Genomic DNA, 22,413 nt, shown 5'->3' on the forward strand with positions numbered 1-22,413 from the left:
ACTACAATACACATATGCTACTTACTGACTTTATTTAAGTCAATTAGAGATATTATTGAATATTACATTCATATGGATTTTGGGACTTCCTCTCTACCATTCTTTATCATAAGAATAGCCTGCAACACAATATTCAAAAAGTACTGCACATCAAAATCTGTTAGCATGTATTCCTGCGTCTAAGTCTTTGTGACTGACATTTAGAGGCTGATAACATAACAGGCCTCCGGCTACACTCACCAACCCCAGAGAACACTTTCAGGAGATTGACACCTACGAAAAGCTAAATAGAAAGGGGGGGAATTACTATTGACATTTCTCCCAAAAGGGGTGTGATCCGCAAAACAGGTTTCTGTGAGAACAGGGTGTCAATAACACTTTCTGCATATGAGCTCGTCAGCTACCTACCGTCATTTAACGATCAATTAGGAAAATCATCATTAGGGGTGGTTATACTAAATGTACTGAGGAGGTCCAAAATGGAAGCCATCCAAACGAACATATTGCAAATAAACATAAATAACTTGTGAAAGAGACATTTTCATCATCTGAATTTTTTTCAGTATTTTTGTTTTTACATTCTGATGAAGAGGTCCAAATTGGGGAGTGGGGGGGACTAACACAGAGAAAACATCAAATGAAAAGACAGCTGGAGCAGTATAGTCAAAACAAGAGAAGGGTGGAAAATATCCCTGAGCTACAGAGACTGGAGCAAGACAACACTAAGTAGAGTTAGGAGCCTACCACAACCACATGGAACAACAGAACAATTGCGGCCCAGAATGTAGCAGTTTACGGTTTTAGCCGCTTTTAGCCTGTAAAAACGGAACTTATTACAACTGTGAGTGTTTTAGAGACATGGTTTTCAGGAGGAGAGCTAAGCCTCTGAAGACCAATACCCAGACTACCACGGCATTTACACTCACTTCAATTGTCTCTGGATTGGATGGAATATTTGACGAGCCACCTCTGTTTTGGGTTTCAATACGAGAGGCATTGGTGTCTTTCCCGCTGTTTAAGGTCTTTAAACAAAGGAATACCTGCAGGAGAAATACTGTACATATTCCCTCTAACTGTAGCTCAGTTGGTAGAGCATGGTGTTTGCAACGCCAGGGTTGTGGGTTCGATTCCCACGGGGGGCCAGCACAGAAAAAAAAATGTATGAAATGTATGCATTCACTACTGTAAGTCGCTCTGGATGAGAGCGTCTGCTAAATGACTAAAATGTAAAAAATGTTCCCTCTGGTTCCGATCAACACAAACCAGGTTAAAGTCATTACTGACCCTTAAAGCTAAAGACTGGGATTCAGGTTTTTTGCAGCTACATATGTGAATATCAAGCGTTGAAATTACCATTGAAAACACAACCCAAATCGTAGACTGTAGCTTTAAAAAGCTCAGACATAACATAACAAAGCCACTTTAATGCCCTCCATCCATGTTCAGTGTGCCAAGCAGCACATCTGACATAGCTATTGGCTGCCATGTGCCACCTCTACGCATGGCATACATCACCAAACCACACTATGTACACAACAATGTGAAGTCAATCAGCCCTTGGTTGGCATCCACGACACAAGAGGGTAAAAAGAATGTCTGCATCCCAAATCACACTCTATGCCCTACACATCATGTAATTTTGGAGAATCTCTGGCTTCCACCGTGACAGTAATTGGCGAGAGAGCCCTTATGAGAAATTTGCAGCGCGAACGTTTTCCGGGATAATCCCATCTTGTTTCCATCTGGCCCGTCATCATTATGGATGAATACAACACACATGTAAACACTAAGTATAAGGATGAGAAACCCCATAGAGAAAACCACTGAAAACGAACCTTATTATTTACAGTGTGTGTTGTATGAGAAGCATATTACATTTGCCGGTGATTAACTGAGATACATTACTTCAATCTGTATTATCTTTACCATTCACAACACAAATGGGAACAGAATTTAAAGTATTTTCAAATAGCAGTGTATTGAAATAATTGAGGAATATGAATAATAGTTTGTTAAAGTCTTAAAGATCTTCACTCAGGTCTCAGTGGGTTCATAACAGCACTGTTCTCCTCTACTGCTGAGAAAACACTTCAATCACAAGCCCTGAATGAAATAAATTGACTAAATGAAGTGAGTGAAATAGGAAATGTGTATTTCATAGTTGAGCTATGAGCATTACTGCTGTACTCCTGTTATGAAGTATTGGAAACCAGTGGAGTGGAACTGGGCAAGCCCTGAATGCAAAATTCATTCTCTACTCTAACTGGCTGCACCTCACACAGACACAGACACACACACACACACACATAGGCTACACACACACACACACACACACACACACACACACACACACACACACACACACACACACACACACACACACAATATCAGTGTGTTCTTCACAGTGTGTAACCCATCTGGTCCAAGTTAAGTGTAGCATAGAAAGCTCATTCAGATATAGTGAGTGTAGATGAAAACTTGGCACGGCCGACCCACCATTCTCCCTCTCCTCCACTCGCCCTCTCCCCTGATTTCACGTCTAGACATCATATTGGAAAATGGCTCGCACACCACAAATACAGAAGGAATGCGGCAGCAGCACAGATGATACTACGGAGGAGAAAATGTCCCCTGTTTTGCATAGGAGGGTATAGGTGGAGTAGGTCTATGTTGGTGGTTACGTCACTTAACTGTAATGGAAAACTAATACCAGCCTGTTCTAAAATATACCCTCAGTGTTTCATTGATGACTAATCAGGTTAATATGGATGGCTGTGTTGGGGAAACAGGACCAAGTAGAATCAGGTTAATATGGATGGCTGTGTTGGGGAAACAGGACCAAGTAGAATCAGGTTAATATGGATGGCTGTGTTGGGGAAACAGGACCAAGTAGAATCAGGTTAATATGGATGGCTGTGTTGGGGAAACAGGACCAAGTAGAATCAGGTTAATATGGATGGCTGTGTTGGGGAAACAGGACCAAGTAGAATCAGGTTAATATGCATGGCTGTGTTGGGGAAACAGGACCAAGTAGAATCAGGTTAATATGGATGGCTGTGTTGGGGAAACAGGACCAAGTAGAATCAGGTTAATATGCATGGCTGTGTTGGGGAAACAGGACCAAGTAGAATCAGGTTAATATGGATGGCTGTGTTGGGGAAACAGGACCAAGTAGAGGAACCTGAGAATGTGTATCAAGCCAAGGCTGGATGGGCATCCCCCACACTGAATACAGACACACACACACCATCGGCATCACACACAGTCTGAATACAGACACACACACCACCGGCATCACACACAGTCTGAATACAGACACACACACCATCGGCATCACACACAGTCTGAATACAGACACACACACCATCGGCATCACACACAGTCTGAATACAGACACACACACCATCGGCATCACACACAGTCTGAATACACACACACCATCGGCATCACACACAGTCTGAATACAGACACACACACCATCGGCATCACACACAGCCTGAATACAGACACACACACCATCGGCATCACACACAGTCTGAATACACACACACATCGGCATCAGCACACACAGTCTGAATACAGACACACACACCATCGCCATCGGCACACACAGTCTGAATACAGACACACACACCATCGGCATCACACACAGTCTGAATACACACACACCATCGGCATCACACACAGTCTGAATACAGACACACACACCATCGGCATCACACACAGCCTGAATACAGACACACACACCATCGGCATCACACACAGTCTGAATACACACACACCATGGTCATCACACACACAGCCTGAATACAGACACACACACCATCGGCATCACACACAGTCTGAATACAGACACACACACACCATCGGCATCACACACAGTCTGAATACACACACACCATCGGCATCACACACAGTCTGAATACAGACACACACACCATCGGCATCACACACAGTCTGAATACAGACACACACACCATCGGCATCACACACAGTCTGAATACAGACACACACCATCGGCATCACACACAGTCTGAATACAGACACACACACCATCGGCATCACACACAGTCTGAATACAGACACACACACCATCGCCATCACACACAGTCTGAATACAGACACACACACCACCGGCATCACACACAGTCTGAATACAGACACACACCATCGGCATCACACACAGTCTGAATACAGACACACACCACCGGCATCACACACAGTCTGAATACAGACAAGGAGGTTATAGTAAAGATCAAACACCAAAACTGATGTGGTTTCATTGACTGTGTCAGAAGAAAATTCAGACAATAATTAATATGCAGGGTCTGAAGGCAAAATGAAAAGACTTGACAGACAGAAAGACAAAGTCAGACACGAATGGAGAGGATGAAATTGAGAGCGAGATAGAAACATTGACAGAGAGATAAAGAGGGAGACGCACATTTAAACGGACATCTGACTGACAGAGAAACACACTGAAGTGGACAAAGAATTTGCTCAGACAGAAAGAGAGACAGCGAGAGAAAAAGAGAGACAGTCAGTCTATGTGAGTGCAAGGTGATATAGAGAATTTCAACCCACCAGGAGGAACTGGGTGAACTCTCCATAGCTGAGGTGCTTGGTCCTCTCCGTGCCGAAGTGCAGCCGCATGAACTCAGAGTCCCAGTTAAAGGGGATGTGCTGATGGTTTGTGGTTTGGCTGAAGACCTGCTTCACGTCCTCTGAGGAGAGACAAGACGAGACGAGCACCTTTAATGAAATCAGTCCCCTTTTCATTCAGACACAGTTGACAAAACAGACTACTGTAGATGGCTGGTTAGCAGTAGCATTGCGTCGCAAGACTCGGTTACTTGCAGACATGGCGGACATTGTTGTGTACTATGTCAAAATGTATTATTTTGTATCAAGTCATTGGAATGATCATTGACCAGTTTTTTAAGAGATTTGATATTAGAAAAGTATGTGTTAATAACGATGGAAGTTACAGGTTCCTGAAGCCACAGGGCTCAACAATGACGATGGATTGACATCTGATGGAGGCATTAGACAGTACTGTAGGCTTACTGTAGCTATAAAATATGTGAAGCTATGTGATTACACACTTTTCTAATTCTGTAACAGTCTCAGCCAATAGAGGTAATGTAGGTGGGAGACATTGAACACCAGCCCAAATGATTGCAGCCTTATCAGAGAAACCAAAACAAACAGAGCCAGAGAAACCTGTTCCTTATTACGCCACGAAACCAGAAATGTGTTTCAAACCTGCTGGTATGTATCAGTGTAACTAAGAGGGGAATGAACAACTTAAAGAGAAATGAGAGAGGGATTTGGGCCGCACACTAGAAATATGGAGTGTGATTTTTCCCCCAGTCAGGACCTACCTTTTGGAACAAGACAGCTCCAGCAGATTTTACACTTTAATGAGGCAATAAAAATGCTGCATTTACTCAACAGTGTAACACTGCAGTGCCATTCCCCATTCCAGACCTGCCGTTTATATTATCAGCCTTTATGGACCTGTCAACACCCAGGCAACCTTTTATCCTCTTTTTTTATCTCTTTGGCTGAAGTACAATCCCGTTTTAACATGCATTCATGTCACGGTTTTAGGAACTCTATTCCACCAAATTATGGATGTATTTTTATGAAACACTAAGAAATAACAGTGCATTCATCCCTTCATTTAATAATATAAGTTTTTCCACATTCACTTAATATAAATTACACAGGTTACTAACAAACAAGAAAAGAGCGTACAAAAATGTTATGAAAAGAAATAAGAAATCAGAACAAGCCATTGATGTTGAAAAACAAACTGTCTTTAATGCAGCTAAGCCGCAGCAGTGAATGCTTTTAATAAGTTATAAAGGAGTGACTTGTAATATTGGTTGAGATGGAGAAGGCCATTTCATCTAATGGAAAAGCAAAGAGAAAAGAGAAAATGATGTAATGGATGACAATAAAGTGACTTTGACAAGACCATAATCTCAGTCACAAGTTAAAATGGTAGCAGAACATGAGGTACAGACAGCAATGTATGGGCATGTGAAATATTTGACTTCTTATTGCATCTCCTAGCGTAGCCGCGGTAGCCTTCGGGAAGGCTATATTCATTAACCTTTCAGAAGGCAGAAAAACAACAGACCTTTCAATTACTAAACCAGATATACCAAGTCACAGATAAATAGTCTAATTGAGCTTTTAAAATATGAAAATTAACATATGTGCATATATAATGAACCACAATGATCTTACTCCCTGCCGACTAGCAACAATTAGAATGGAATTTAGTTTCTCTCTGTTTGTGCCCAAGATATGTGCGCTGCATTTCAAATCAGTCCTAATGTGCTAATGTGGCACACCTACAGAAGGCAAAATTAGGGTTGTTTAAATCAATTAGGGAAATGTGAAATGAGCAACACGTACAAATGTCTCCTCTTCTAACCTCTGGGCTCGGAGGCTTCTGGGTAATGGTGCCAATCACATACACACTCCCCTCGTCTCCGACAGACATGTCTTCTCCCCCTCCACCCCTCCACCCTTCCAAAACCAATATCTGTCATCCTGTCATCTCCATAGGGGTGCTTACACTGTCACCTTCATAGGGGCTAAGGTTACTGTCATTGACTCTGATGGTTATGTGTGACAATATCATTTTTTGTCATTTTGAGAGAGTAAAACATTTTATTATCAACCTCTTCCAAAATAACAAAATGTCCAATGAAATTTACTTTCAGTAAATAAAAGACCTCACAGTGTACTAAGAATTATTCCTTCACTTAAATATTAAAATCCTAGCTATAAGTGTCCAGATTGTTTTGCACTTCAATGGTCAATCAAACCAGAAGGAAGGTTACGTACCGTAGGTGGCTGCTCCTTTGCCAGTCTTGTCGAACAGCAGGAAGGCGACCATGTAGAGAGCATCTGGAGCACACAGGACCGACTCAAAAGCCACAAACTCCTGGAAGGAGATCAACCTGAAGGAGAGAAAGAGAGAGAGAAAGGGAGAGAGGGTGAGGGAGAGGGAGAGAGAGAGCGAGAGAGAAAAAAAAGAGAGAGACTGTTGTGTTGATGGTATCCTCAATGAAATGATAAAGTATACAGACCACAAATTCCAACCTGCTATACTTAAACTCTTTAACATCATCCTCAGCTCTGGCATCTTCCCCAATATTTGGAACCAAGGACTGATCACCCCAATTCACAAAAGTGGAGACAAATTTGACCCCAATAACTACCGTGGGATATGCATCGACAGCAACCTTGGGAAAATCCTCTGCATTATCATTAATAGCAGACTCGTACATTTCCTCAGTGAAAACAATGTACTGAGCAAATGTCAAATAGGCTTTTACCAAATTACCGTACGACAGACCACGTGTTCATCCTGCACACAATAATTGACAAACAAACAAACCAAAACAAAGGCAAAGTCTTCTCATGCTTTGTTGATTTCAAAAAAGCCTTTGACTCTATTTGGCATGAGGGTCTGCTATACAAATTGATGGAAAGTGGTGTTGGGGGAAAAACATACGACATTATAAAATCCATGTACACAAACAGGCGTGTGGTTAAAATTGGCCAAAAACACACATTTCTTTCCACAGGGCAACAGGGTGAGACAGGGATGCAGCTTAAGCCCCACTCACTCTCTTCAACTTAGATATCAACGAATTGGCAAGGGCACTAGAACAGCCTGCAGCACCCGGCCTCACCCTACTAGAATCTGAAGTCAAATGTCTACTGTTTGCTGATGATCTGGTGTTTCTTTCTCCAACCAAGGAGGGCCTACAGCAGCATCTAGATCTTCTGCACAATCAGACCTGGGCCCTGACACAAAATCTCAGTAAGACAAAAAAAGGTCCAGTTCCCAGGACCACTAATACAATTTCCATCTAAACACCATTGCCCTATAGCACAGAAAAACTATACATACCTCGGCCTAAACATCAGCGCCACTGGTAACTTCCACAAAGCTGTGAACGATCTGAGAGACAAGACAAGGACCTTCTATGCCATCAAAAGGAACATAACATTCGACATAACAATTAGGATCTGGCTAAAAATACTAGAATCAGTTATAGAACTCATTGGCCTTTATGGTTGTGAGGTCTGGGGTCCGCTCACCAACCAAGAATTCACCAAATTGAGACTCTGCGTGCAGAATTCTGCAAAAATATCCTCTGTGTACAATGTAAAACACCAAATAATGCATAGAGAGCAGAATTAGGCCAACACACGCTAATTATCAAAATCCAGAAAAGAGCCCTTAAATTCTACAACCACCTAAAAGGAAGCGATTCCCAAACCTTCCATAATAAAGCCATCACCTACAGAGAGATGAACCTGGAGAAGAGTCCCCTAAGCAAGCTGGTCCTGGGGCTCTGTTCACAAACACAAACAGACCCCATAAACTCCTAGGACAGCAACACAACCAAGTCATGAGAAAACAAAAAGATAATTACTTGATACATTGGAAAGAATTAACAAAGAAACACAGCAAACTAGAATGCTATTTGTCCCTAAACAGAGAGTACACAGTGGCAGAATACCTGACCACTGTGACTGACCCAAACTTAAGGAAAGCTTTGACTATGTACTGACTCAGTGAGCATAGCCTTGCTATTGAGAAAGGCCGCCGTAGGCAGACTTGGATCTCAAGAGAAGACAGGCTATGTGCACACTGCCCACAAAATTAGGTGGAAACTGAGCTGCACTTCCCAACCTCCTGCCAAATGTATGACCATATTAGAGACACAGATTCACAAAGAATTTAAAAACTCTCATATCTACTGGGTGAAATACCACAGTGTGACATCACAGCAGCAAGATGTGTGTTGCCACAAGAAAAGGGAAACCAGTGAACAAACACCATTGTAAATACAACCCATATTTATGTTTATTTATTTTCCCTTTTGTACTTTAACTATTTGCACATCGTTACAACACTGTATATAGACATAATATGACATTTGAAATGTCTTAATTATTTTGGAATTTCTGTGAGTGTCATGTTTACTGTACATTTTTATTCTTTACTTCACTTTTGTTTATTATCAACTTCCCTCGCTTTGGCAATGTTAACATATGCTTATCATGCCAATAAAGCCCTTGAATTGAATTGAGACAGAGACAGAGAGAGAGAAATAGTGAAACAAATAGTGAGAGAAGAGAGACAAATAAAAAGCAAGTTGAATGTGAGGCTATCCTGTTAAAGACTACTCAGATAATGTCCTGTTCCACAATGAGAGAGCAGAGAAGGACTATCACCATCACTAGAACACATTTTACAGCACTTGTTGTGCAATCATTTAGAGCAGAACTATAGAATACAATTTAACTTACAACACTGGATGACAAAACCAATTTACAGAACAGCCTATCAATCTATGAAAATCTTAATAAAGGTAGGCTACTTCTCAGCTGAGTGAAATGTCAAACTTAATGAGAATGATTTCATGTCAGTGTTGTGTGCCAGTCAGAGTTGACTGCTACGTTGACTGGCAACTTTACACAAGTAAAAATGATTAAATATGAAGTTTTACATTTCCCCCTCTGCCATGATAAACAGGTGTACAAGTACGACGGGAGTTTTGAGACAGCTTTGGAAATCCTTTCACTTTTACTGTATTGCCTATATTTCAGCATAAAAATTACAGTTTTGCCCATGTCCAAAAATGTACTAAGGTCTCTAAGTCTCGCTCTCTCCCTTTCTATCTCTCTCTTTATAGAGAGATAGAAACATATATATATATATATATATCTTGCGGTCTTTCTCTCTATCTTTCTCTCTCTTTCATACTATCTCTCTCTCTATCTCTCTCTCTCTCTCTGGATGTGTAGTCTGCAGCATGTATGTGTCACTAATACCATTGTATTTCACTTCTTTATGATATTACTACAAATGGCCATACATCATCTACAAAAACAGGACTAACATACCAACAGAGTCATTTGAACTCCCATGGGAGCCCTGGGGACAACGGCACAATCTAGTCTTAATTCATGCGCGGTTCAAAGTTGCCTGAAGTCCATTATGAATTTCACAAATGGATACAATAATTATGCGGGGTCAGTCCTAATGAGCAATCCCCTGAGCACACATCTCTAATCTATTTCAATTTCCAGGGAGAGATGATTACATTTTCCTGGCAACTCTAATTAATTTTGTTACTGATGAAATTCAAAGAGGGATTAATTGGGAATCTGTAGGCTTGTAGGTATGCTCTGCTCTGTCTGCCTTGCGGTGTAGAAAAATCGGAAAGAGTAATTGTTTTATTGACTTAGCAAGCTGACGGTTTTCAAACAGGGGCCTGCTGGCAGGGAGTGGGTGGAGGTGCACAAAAGTGCCCTGCTACAAGCTAATATGGGTACAGCTCTTGCGGCTGGAACCATATTAAATGTTGAAAATGAAAAAATGTTGAGGTTGAAACATAAAAACTCTTAAAAATGACCAATTTAGAAGGTCATTTGGTGACTTACTGTAGACAAACTTCAGAGGAAAGCAGGAGAGAGAACAGAGAGACTGCCTAAAATGCAGTAGGGAAGTGCAGTAGGATTTTTTATATGCATCAGTTTAGGGGGTGAGCATTTCAATAGTTATCAAGCCATGGATTATGACAATGTTACTGTAACTTGTTGATTATCAGGGGTTGATTATCAGGGGTATTAAGATGACTTTGGGAGATGTGAGAGGGTTCAGGAGGTAGTACACACACTATGGTGAATGTGCCAGGGATGAGGATTATGATGGTTGATTAGCATTCCTATGACTAGGGGCTCCCGAGTGGCGCAGTGGTCTAAGGCGCTGCATCTCAGTGCAAGAGGCGTCACTACAGTCTCTGGTTCAAATCCAGGCTGAATCACATCCGGCCGTGATTGGGAGTCCCATAGGGCGGCGCAGAATTGGCCCAGCATTGTCCAGGTTTGGCCAGAGTAGGCCATCATTGTAAATAAGAATTTGTTCTTAACTGACTTGCCTAGTAAAATAGATAAAAAGCTACTAGGGAACAATTACCCCCAAAAATGAGATGCCATCACTTTGTAATGCAAACAAACCATCTACCAACTAATATGGCATGTGACCAGATTGTACATTGTCTGAGTAAACAGTGCACAAAAAAATAAACAGGAGACTACAGTATGTGTTCAGGAAATGTAAGATATAAATCCCAACGTGTGCAGTTAATGCTATACTAAATGGAGAGGATTGTTTTTCATTTGAAATCAGTAGCTATTCAGTGAATATGATCATGCAGTACATGTGGCCCTTTCTTAGTCTGAGTGAGAGGTCAACAAAGGTTGAAAGTGTATCTCTGTACAAAGTCGATAAGTAGGTAAACATCCTTGATGTCTTTGTTCGAGGGTGTATATGATGTCTAGACTTTTTTGTCATCTTCAGCTGGTAAACACAGCTCCTAGAAGAGCTATCCAGGACCTACAACACTGTTTACAGCATAAATATTTGGGCGGGTTAGGCTGGAGCGACAGCTTTTATACCTGATAGTAGAGGGGTAAGAGGACACCTTCAATGATCCCCTGTCCCTGCTATTGTCACTGACAGCCTTCCACCCAGAGGTGACTGCTGGCTAGCTGACTGGCCGGCTGGCTGTCAGGCTGTCTGTCTCGCTAGCTGTCCGGCTGGTGGGCTGGATGCTTTGGGTTCTTCCAAGCAGGCACACCAAAATACACATGGCTGGCTGGGAGGACTGCTATTTTCCCAGCATGCTCTCTTTACAAAGTTTTAACCCCCAAGAGACTTGGAAGAGTTTTCCATCGAAAAGAGAGTGAGAGAGAGAGAGAGAGGGGGAGAGCAAAAGAGAGAAAGAGAGAGCAAGAGAGAGAGAAAAATAAAATGAGATAGAGAGAGAGAGAGAGATAGGGAAGGAGGGAGGGAGGAAAAATCTCTGACACATCTTTCAGACAGCAGCAGGGATGTCTACATAGACAGAAAGGGAGTGTATCTATCTCAGCCAGCCAAGTCTGGGGAGGCTGAATAACAAGAGAGAAAAGTGATTTCAAGGCAGAGAGAGAGAAACTGTGATGGCCGTCAGTGAGTGTATCACCTGATTTACACAGTCACAGAGGGAGGCAGAGAAATGCATTACACTGTTTACGTACACCCAAACCCCCTCTACTCCGAAAAAAAGATTACCCCTCCCTGACTTATCTCTGTGAAATGGAATCCTACCTGGAGTAAAAACAGCAGCAAGACGCATTAGAGAGAAAAAAATGTATGCAGTATGCACATCCCGAAAAAGACTGTAATTTAAGATAGAGGGAGTACATGAAAATACAATAGTCTCCGTGGATTGTTTTCTTCGTTTATTTTCTTTCAGGGAGCTCACTCAACAGGTTCTTGTCAAACATAAAAGGGGGTGTTGTTGACACGCGACCATTGTCTGTTGTCTCTTCCCGCGCTAGGCATAATCATCCATCTCATTGTCTAACGGAAATCATAACATCTTTATAGGGTTCACTGGCAAAAAATAACAAAATACATGGCGACTAACCTACAATGTCAACTGTAAACAAAATTGATGCATTCAAACAAAGGTCTCTGATTTCGTGGCTTTGATCAAACTATCAAACCAGACATTTCTGCTCCCTTGTCATTTCCTATCCCCTCCCCACCAGCCCACCACACCAAATGAGGTTTAGATACAGAGACCAAGCCATGGTTTCCTAATAGATTTATCCCTTAATAGCAGTGATGCCGTCGCCATTTATCTGGCTCCCAAATTCACACAATGCAGGAGTGCTGAATGGCACAGGCAATTACAGTGCATGTGTGCAGCCAGCCAGCCTCCACTCCATTTTAAAGCAGGCCTTCATAATGTGAGCAACATGACCACATGCACTCTGCTCTTTGCTGGAGCCCAGGTGGTTGCCGTGGCAACGCGCTTTTTCTTTTTGACTTACCCTAACATTTTATTGCCCGTCATTATGTATCATTAAAAACATACATATTAATGTAAAAAATAGGGGTGATGGGGGAGAGGGGGATAAGATGAGATGAATTAGGCTAGCAACAACCAACAGAAGGAAGGGAACTACGCCCCGACAAATGGGCTTTGAGGATTTGTAGGATTCTCTTTTTCTACTAAATAAATCAGATACATTTGTGGTAGAATAAGTGGTAAGCAAAACATTATTAATTGTTTCTTGGCTTGAATCCTGTGCATTAGAAAATAAGGGTTAGGGGAGTACACAGGATCAAAGCCAGATACAGTATATACACGCAGTGGCCAGTTTATTAGGTACACCACCACAGTCACGAAAATGATTCGCTCCTACAGACAGTCAGTCACGTGGCTTGCAATATAAAGCAGGCAGACAGGTTTCGAGGCATTCAGTTACTGTTCAATTGAACGTTAGAACGGGCAAAACGAGTGACCTAAGCGACTTTGAGTGTGGTATGATCTTTGGTGCCAGGCCCGCCGGATCCAGTGTCTCAGAAACGGCCGCCCTAATGGGCTTTTCACACACGAAAGTATCTAGGGTTTCAGCCAGCGGCAGTCCTGTGGGCGAAAACAAGCCGTGTTCAGAACGGTATCTCGAAACACACAACTCGTCGATCCTTATCACGGATGGGCTATTGCAGCAGACGACCACACCAGGTTCCACGCCTATCAGCTAAAAACAAGAAGAGGCTCCAGTGGGCATGCGATCACCAACAATGGAGAATTTAGGAGTGGAAAGACCTTGCCTGGTCCGACAAATCCTGGTTCCTGTTGCGTCATGCTGATGGCAGAGTTAGGATTTGACGCAAGCTTCATGAGTCCATGGACCCTACCTGCCTGGTGTCAACTGTACAGGCTGGTGGCGGTGGTCAATCGCTGTCCAATCTGCATCAACTGTGTGATGCCATCACGTCAGCATGGACTAACTTCCCTGAGGAACGTTTCCGACTTGTAGAATCCACGCCCCGGATAATTCAGGCTGTTCTGGAGGTAAAGTGGGGTCCGACCCGGTAGTGGATTGGTGTACCTAATAAACTGTATATAGATATATGTGCTTAATTCAAGTAATGGTGAATAAAAATACTAAAACAATCCCTATTGTCCTGTGTTTTTCTCCACAATGTTAAATTCATACCTAGGGCTCTACATTTTCCTGACCATGTGACTGATACAAAAACCTCTAGGGCCCTTGTTATAAGGACAGCAGGTAGCCTAGCGGTTAGTTTTGGGAAAGTAACCGAAAGGTCGCTAGTCGAATCGCCAAGTCGACAAAGTGAAAAATCTTGATCTTGGCTGACCCTGGCTGTTACCCCATTCTCGGGGGGAGTTGGGATATGCAAAAAACACATTTCCAATTCATATTTCAAATAGGACAAACATAAGCACCCGCCAAATTATCAAAATACTCCAGGTTCTTGTCATAACCAACCTATAACTAGGCCTAATGTCTTGGATTCTCATGGTCAGGGCCTGTATTCACAAATTGTCTCCTATTCATTATGATTAAAAAGCAAAACTGATCCTAGATTAGCACTCCTACTCTGATAGGCTTTGTGATAAGAGCCCTGATCTTCTACACACCCATCTTTCTTCTGGTCCACCACCCCAGCCAGCAATGAGGTGGCCTCGTCAGACAGCCTGATGTCAGTGTGTGCGTGGAGGAACCGAGTCACAAAGTCCTCCGGAGACATGTAGTGCTCATCGTTTTTCTGGATGCTGGCATACTGCAACGGCAAAAGCATACACACACAAACACGCATGCACATGCACACACACACAGACACACACACAGACAGGCAGACAGACAGACAGAGACACACACAGAGAGACACACAAACACACGCAAACAGAACCCATTGTTGATTTGTTAATATATGATCTACCGATTGAGGAAGACACTGTACACATGTTCAAACCTTTGGGCTGACACCTAACTTGAGATCATTCGCACGTAACTTGAGACTTTCGCATAAATCATGCATTGATGTCAACGGTAGAAATTTGAGTTGTGTGCAGGGATCTCAAGTTAGGATTCAGACCTCAATGGGGAAAACCATAAATGTGCTATTGACTCTTGTTTAGGTGACTTGAGCCAGAAGAAGGACACAAATTAATGCATTATTAACAATGGCTTTCCATTACATGAAGTTGTTAAACTCACCTTTAAAAAAATTGCTTTCAGCTCAGTAGGGTCAGCCCTCCTTTGTCCCTGGAGAAATTAAACAAAATTACATGAAATTACATCAAAGACCACAGTTACCCATCAACATAATCAACAACCAAGCTCTCATTATCTCAATATTGTAGTAATAACCTGATAATAATACCCTTTTTTAAATTTACAATTCTATTAACAGGCATATTAGGAGAATGTTAGCTTAACCTACATGTCTTGTTAAGAGTAAGATATTTTACTCATTTGTAATAAAAGTGAGACATGCTATTTTGACCATGTTTAGGATTCAACAAGTCAATATTAGGCCTCCTCTCTTTTTCTATGTAATGAAACGGTCTGGTAGTAGGAGCTGGTAGTAGGAGGGGATCCAGCTGTTTACAGCTCTTTGGGGGAGGGAACACTTTCTTCATTCAAACAGTGGCGCGAGGCATCTTATAGACTTGATACATTGTCACATTATGTGAAATATCTGCGGCAATGGCGCGAGTAACAACAGTAGCCTATAGTACTGTATGTATATTGGGAGAATCGTCATATAGCATAAGGCTAAACAAGGTTACCAGCACTAAGCTTATAAAGCTTACCAGGCTAGAACCGGCTTCACGTCAAAGACGTGTTTGCTAATCAGCCGGTGGCTCGAGACGTGGGACTGACAGAGACCACCGGTTTCAGTGAGAGGTCGGTCTGATAACCGGATTCCGCATAGTACATCACAGGGAAAGGCTGTATCCCATTACCACCTTGCCCCATCCTCCTCGCTGTAAAGCCCCAATGTCATTGCCACTGGCTAATGTTAACCTCGAACATCCTCTTATCAGGCTAACTAACGTTAGTAGCTAGCTAGCCATCTGTCACTAGATGGGGAGGAAGTCAGTGTGTGAGAATGTGGTCCGTGCGTTCGGAGGTGTCGTTGTCTATTCTGACATTGTCTATTTCACCTACTGACAAAATGTTTTTTTCCTCGGACAAGGTGAACTTACCTTTGCAGCCATAGCAAGATTACTGTCAACCAACCAAGCCCACTCTGACCAAGCAAACCCGGTCATTTTATTTTGCGTGACGACGTTCCCATGGAAATCACGCGCGGCTGTCGGATGGTGCAGAGAGGAGCTTAAAGCGGCACAAGTGTTCACGTGGTATAGAGCGTTCAACAGGTAGCGTGGTATGTAGCTGTTAACCCGTAGAGGCTGTCAGTCTGGCATCGTCATCATGTAACCATCCACTGTTCATTAATACACTGTTACTACACAGGTATTAGAGGCAGGGGCGAAAATCTGATATCAACTTTGGAGGGGACAATTACATTACATTTTCTCAAGAGCAATTCCTGAGGGGGACACCAAAACTAGTGCTGTAACACATAGCCTACGTTTAATATGGTAAATGTATATTGAGGAACCAAAGAAATAAGGTGTTTGCCGTACTCCTAGCTACCGGTACCCAAAACTACACAACTAATCACAACAGCAATACCATTGCCTTTAACAAATCTTAGTTCAGTCACCAGTTTAAGTTGAGAGTGGGGGTATCCATGGCATTTTCCAATTATGTTCCTATTTTACAAGTCAAAAAAATTGAGAACCTTTCATAATGTTGCCAAACAAAGACTCAACAAACTTACCTGAGACTCCCTGTCTCTGCCAGTCTGTCCCTGCATATCTGTCCCCAACTCTGCTGTCTGTGTGCCATCTGTTGCCTGCTCTGCCTAATGACATCATTGTGAAACATTTCCATTAGAATTTAATTTCTTTCTTATGAACATTTTATCAACTAGTCTTTGAGATATTAGGCTACTAGGGTTCTTACTTTGCGTTTTGGTGTACTGAAAAATACTCTGATGTCCGTCTTTTTTCTGCCATTTTTCTACCTGGCTGGCTACACACACACAGTATGTAGGTTATTTACAGTAGGAGATGGGCTTCTATCATCTTATCTTCTATCATTCTATATGGGCTTCGATCTAAAAGGTAGCTAGCAAATGTGAAACGGATTGCAGTGACAAGAGTTGACAGCTGTATGAGTTCACCATTTACACAACATATGCTGCAACCTTTTGTAATTTTAATTGTTTGTTTCATATTGGCTGGCTTCTAACAATAGCTGAATTTGCAAAGCTAGCGAGCACCAATTCAGTGGTGTTTGCTATAACCTTTGCTACCCGGGTTAAATAAAGGTGAAATAAAATATATAAATAAAAGTTCCCTTGCGACAATTTAGCTTTTGCAACGAGACCATTAAATATATTTAAAACAATGGTAGAAGAGAGTGTAGTTCTGTTCAGTTTATCGCTAACCTTATCACAGGGACTTTGAAGCACTAACTTACATGCATGCTGATCTTGGAATAAATTGACGATAGCAAAGATTCCATCTTTGACGACGCCACATAAATGGAATAGGTACTAGCTAGCTTAATAGTTAATATTTGCGCGCTAGCTCTGCATATTCAGCTAGTGTGTGTGCGCGATTGACTGGATTAACCTCACGTCAGTTACGTGCATTGAGTGCCTTTCAGACAGTAGATATGACCTCTACGTTACCTAGCAAGCTAAGGAACTGGCAGTGGATCAAACCATTGTGAGGCAAAGGGTGGGGGGGTCGCAATCTTTTGAAACTTAAAAACGCGCTATTAAGTGTCTATAATCAGCACAATTGCTTTCATTGCGTATTATTAATATTATTTAAATTACATAGTTATGTTTCAGTGATATATTGGGGGGGACAAATCATATTTTTCCCAGGATGGGGGGGTCGTGTCCCCCCCGTCCCCCCTGGGATTTCCGCCCCTGATTAGAGGAATGTGTTGCCAATGAATTACCAATTGGCCCCATGCCTACACAAGCACTGATACGTTTAGTTAAACATCTAAAAAAAAAAGTGTCACTCCATAATAATACAATCATTATTTATGGAAGCCCATTCCCACCAACCCCTTCCAAAAAAAAGGTGATACTATCTAAAACTGTCGAGATATTAAGTCAACATTTTGAGATACGAACTCCACATTTCGAGATAGTAGAACATACATACAGTAGGGTATGTGCCTTCATTTGTAGCATTATGTGGGGATTTCCATCTGTCCATGTTGCAGAGATCAGTACAGCAGGGCCGCCAGCAAACGTTTTGATAAAAATATTGCCACAAAAGCGTTGAAAATAGGGACAACATACTGTTCTTTAGACATGATTTGTCAACTCATGCACAATTAATCTGTGCTTCAGTCTGATCAACAATCGCAATATAAAGTCAAGAGAAGAAAAAGCCTAGAAGGAGGAGAGATGACTAGAAACGATTCGTTTGACCGTTTTATGTGTGGATTAATTGTCGGAGTAGAGGACCTTGTGCATTTCAGGTAAAATAACAACTCAACATTTATATCCCAGGACAAATTAGCTAGCAACAGCAAGCTAGCTAAATAGGACAAATTAGTTAGCAAGTGCAAGCTAGCTAGCTAAATTGCCATAAAGGTTTAATGCTTTTCGACAAATTAATGTAACTGGTTCAGAGTTTGTTTTGATATTTTAACCTGCGTGTTGTGATCGCATTTTGTGTGGGGACAAATACATTTATGCATGATGGTGCACGCGCGCAGCCAGTTTGGGTTCCGTGTAAGCGGTAACGTCTAGTATTTATAGACGAAAATAGGCCTATTTATTTTTGTTGAGAAAATGTGAACGTGATCAAATTTGGTTTATATTCAAACTTCGGGTGGCTAGGCTACCTAGACCTTATCAATCCAAAATGATTGACTGGCATTCACAATCAGCACAACAGTAATGACATACTGTGTAAATAACTTTTTAATTACAGATGCAAAGGCCTACACAATGCAACCCTGCATAAAGCAAACTCAGCCATGTTAGTTATATTGTGCAATCGCAGTTGTTGTCTTTAAAAAAATCAAAAAACATATGACCTGATTAGAAAAGATCTAGTCTCATCATAGCCCATATAAAACCATTTTACAGCTGTTTTTTTTTTACTATGTTATACCCTCTAACTAGGGTCCGGAGTTTTACCTAGTTAGGTTAGCCCAGTGGTTCTCAAACCTCTTCTCAGGGACCCCCAGACATTTCACAATTTTGTTTTAGCCCTGAACTAATTCACCTGAATCACCTAATCAAGGACAAGTTGTGCTAGTTCTGGAATAGATCAAATGCATGAACTGGCCGGGGTACACGAGGAGAGATTTGAGAACCACTGGGTAAGCCAACCAGATCAGGAAAAACTCTGGGCCCCAGGAAAATAAAAAGAATACAAGTTAAATGGGTTTCCATCGCATTTTAAACTCTACTGATGGTTTTGTCACAAAAAAACTGTTGCGATATATAGCAAAGGTGCCCACTCTGGCCTTGGCACATGAGCTCTAGCCAACAGCTACTGTAGCAGATACAGTGTGGGTAAGCGTAGCCGCGGGAAGCAGGGGTGCTGAGGGTGCTGCAGCACCTCCTGAAATATCAGGTAAATAAATATATATAATTTTTTGCACAAAAGTAGTGCGCTGAGCCTCTACTAGTCCTGTATTAGTGGACCGATATAGCCATCTGTAGTGTGGGCAGAAACAATCTCAGCACCCACCGAACATCTTCACACTACTATGTGGGTAGGCTACCTATATTATGAGATTATTAGGGATAAGAGCGATATTATTTGTATTTGTCAAACGGCAGCCAAGCATCGATCACCATATCACCAGAATAAGAACCATAATATTTATTGAAAGGAGCAACAAGCTCATCACCATGCACTTTCACCACCCTGTGAAGTTCATCATAACTTATTTCATCTGTAGACTAATAATTAAACGCATAAAAGTGTATCCACCGCCATTTTTCGCATAATACATTTTACAGACATAAAAAGATCCCACCATGTCCAACGAACAAATTGTCTGTCGGCATTTAAAAAATGATTCTATCAGCCCGGTTGTGACTTTTATCATCCGTCAGGTACTTCAGTTAATCCATCAGGTAATGAATCTTTTTAAACCACATTGTGGACCTCTCAAATTGAGTTTTGAGACACTAAAAACAATGATAGTCAAACATGGTACAGGCCTCATCAATAATGCATTACATCATCTATACACATGCATAAACAAAAACAAAACAAGGTACAATGTAGTAATGTAGTGATGTAGTATTTCATGATGGTCTTCTATTGGCTATTCCTCCCATGAGTATAGTAGCTCTTCAATCAGTCATAAAGCTTCTCAAGTTTCAAGTTTTAGTTTTAGTCGTATGTTTGGGATATGCATGGTATACATCGTCTAACTAAATGCTTACTTACAGGTTCCTTCCTCGACAATGTAACAACAATAAGAAATAATAAAAAAGAAGAATACGAACATAAAGTAAATGACAAAGAACCTTACAAAGAACTTCTCACAGAACCTCTTCTAAAGATCTGAAAAGGGGCATTTATGGAAGAGAGCATACAAGGTTTCTGCTCCCACCTCTTCCCCACAGTAAATGGTTCCGCAACTTTATATTTTCTTTCCATTCCATCCCTCCATGCTTTGTGTCAGGGGGGAAAAATAGAGGGAGAGAGGAAGAGAGAGAGAGAAAATTCCATGACTACAATAGCAAAGGTTAACATTACTCACAGCATAAAAACAATTTAAAAGGGCCCTAATGGCACATGGTCTTCAAAGAAAATGCATTTTGCGCTCAAAATAATTCATAGCTTTTTGCTGGTGGCTTTTTGGATTCCCGGATCACCAGCATGAACCACTGTATTTTTCTCAGCAGGCTGTCTGCTCCTCTCAAAATGGCCTACGCAGGGAATAGCCCACATCCCCCCAAATATTGATGGCACAGTCTACCTTTTATTGGAAAAATGGCTGTGAGTAACATTTAATGAGCTAATCTCATAACCTGCATTTAATTTGGTTGCATAACAATATTTAAGAAGATTTAAACATTAATGATTTGGTCCTTTGACATAGCATTACTGTGTGGTATTAAACGACTACTAGTGGTAGCACACAGAGGTGTGCTATTGTTTGTTGAGGTTATTATTTGCAGCATTTGTGAGCCATGAGACCTTGTTATTTTGCATATACATCCACTCTTTGTTCATGTGAAAAAACTTTATCCATCATCAAATTGTGAGAGATTTACATGACAAATAGGGCTTTGGGAAACAATGATGCTAAATCATTTAATTCCCTGATCTGATTTCCCTGTCTTATTTTTAGGAACAGAATTTGAGAACTAAAACTAATTTGAAAAGCCAACTGAATCACGGATGTGGTCCTGGACTGGTCCAAGGTCCCATGAGAGATTGAATAATGGGGATAAACCCTGGAACCTCTGATCCCTCCTGGCCTGGGGAGTCACTGGGTCACCTCTCTCGGCCTCTCGGTCCCCGAGGACCCACGCGTCCGGACGGAATGAGCGATGAGTGAATGACGACCATCTTCTATTTTTAACCATCTAAACAGTGTTTCAAAAATAGACCCTCAGTTATAAACAAATGATTAGACCACTTTGGGCCTCTTCACCGACCACACAGTCTCTATTAACTGTCAATAACTGTGGACCCTAGAGGTCAAAGGGGGTTAAAGACTTTCTATTAAAAGTAACAGACACAAGGGGATGTGTTCTTGAAAAATTGTGTCTTGGATTTGAAATGCTGACAGCTTAATGGCGGCCTCTCAAATAGCGCTGTAAATGACCAGTTTGGTCTTACTTTTATTGCCGTCGTCTGTCAGTCACTCAAAGGTCTTTTTTTTCTCTTTAAGTGGATTCACATAGTTTTGTAAGTCACCCGTTGAAGACTTTATTCTGTTTTTGTCTCTCCCCTGGGTTATTCTCTTGTAGGATGTGACTTTGGGTTGTATTTTTCTGACGAAAGATGACATGGAAGATGTATTCATGATAAGATAATGAGATTCAGAGGGTGTGTGGTGGATGTAGACTTGAGAGAAAGGGTCACCTTCCGGCAACAGTTTTTCCATTAATTAAGTTAAGGAACCGTTGTCTTTACACCTAGCCATCTCAATCTCTACCAGTCAGAGTGTACATACCTCATAGAAAAAACATTTTTGTTAGAGTGAATATTCATACCCAGATTAATTTGTCCAAGGCCTTTTAGTATATATCACAGGGAAACGTTTTAAAACCCTCTATAAGTCAAGGCCTCGCCAATTCCAGTCGTGTTAGCTATGTGACACGCAAAGCAAACATCAAGTGTCTGCAAACAGCTAAGTCTTGCATTGTGCAACAACAACAAACCCTGCAAACCAACGGCTTGCCAAAATAGGTTTTAT

At 41.6% G+C, this 22,413-nt stretch overlaps 1 protein-coding gene across 1 annotated transcript in view; it reads right to left on the reverse strand.

Annotated features, from left to right (window-relative positions):
- Window positions 1–16,271, reverse strand: part of LOC106570470 (calcium-binding mitochondrial carrier protein Aralar2) — a 114,197-nt gene extending 97,926 nt beyond the window's left edge. Inside the window, exons 1-5 of the mRNA XM_014142850.2 lie at window positions 16,122–16,271; window positions 15,127–15,174; window positions 14,547–14,689; window positions 6,865–6,980; window positions 4,585–4,724 (exon numbers count right to left, since the gene is read on the reverse strand). Coding sequence (XP_013998325.1) covers window positions 4,585–4,724; window positions 6,865–6,980; window positions 14,547–14,689; window positions 15,127–15,174; window positions 16,122–16,187 — 513 coding nt within the window. The 5' untranslated portion in view covers window positions 16,188–16,271. The remainder of the gene's footprint in view (window positions 1–4,584; window positions 4,725–6,864; window positions 6,981–14,546; window positions 14,690–15,126; window positions 15,175–16,121) is intronic.
- Window positions 16,272–22,413: the final 6,142 nt, after the last annotated feature.

Source organism: Salmo salar, chromosome ssa14 (genome assembly GCF_905237065.1).
Source record: "Salmo salar chromosome ssa14, Ssal_v3.1, whole genome shotgun sequence".
NCBI lineage: Eukaryota > Metazoa > Chordata > Actinopteri > Salmoniformes > Salmonidae > Salmo > Salmo salar.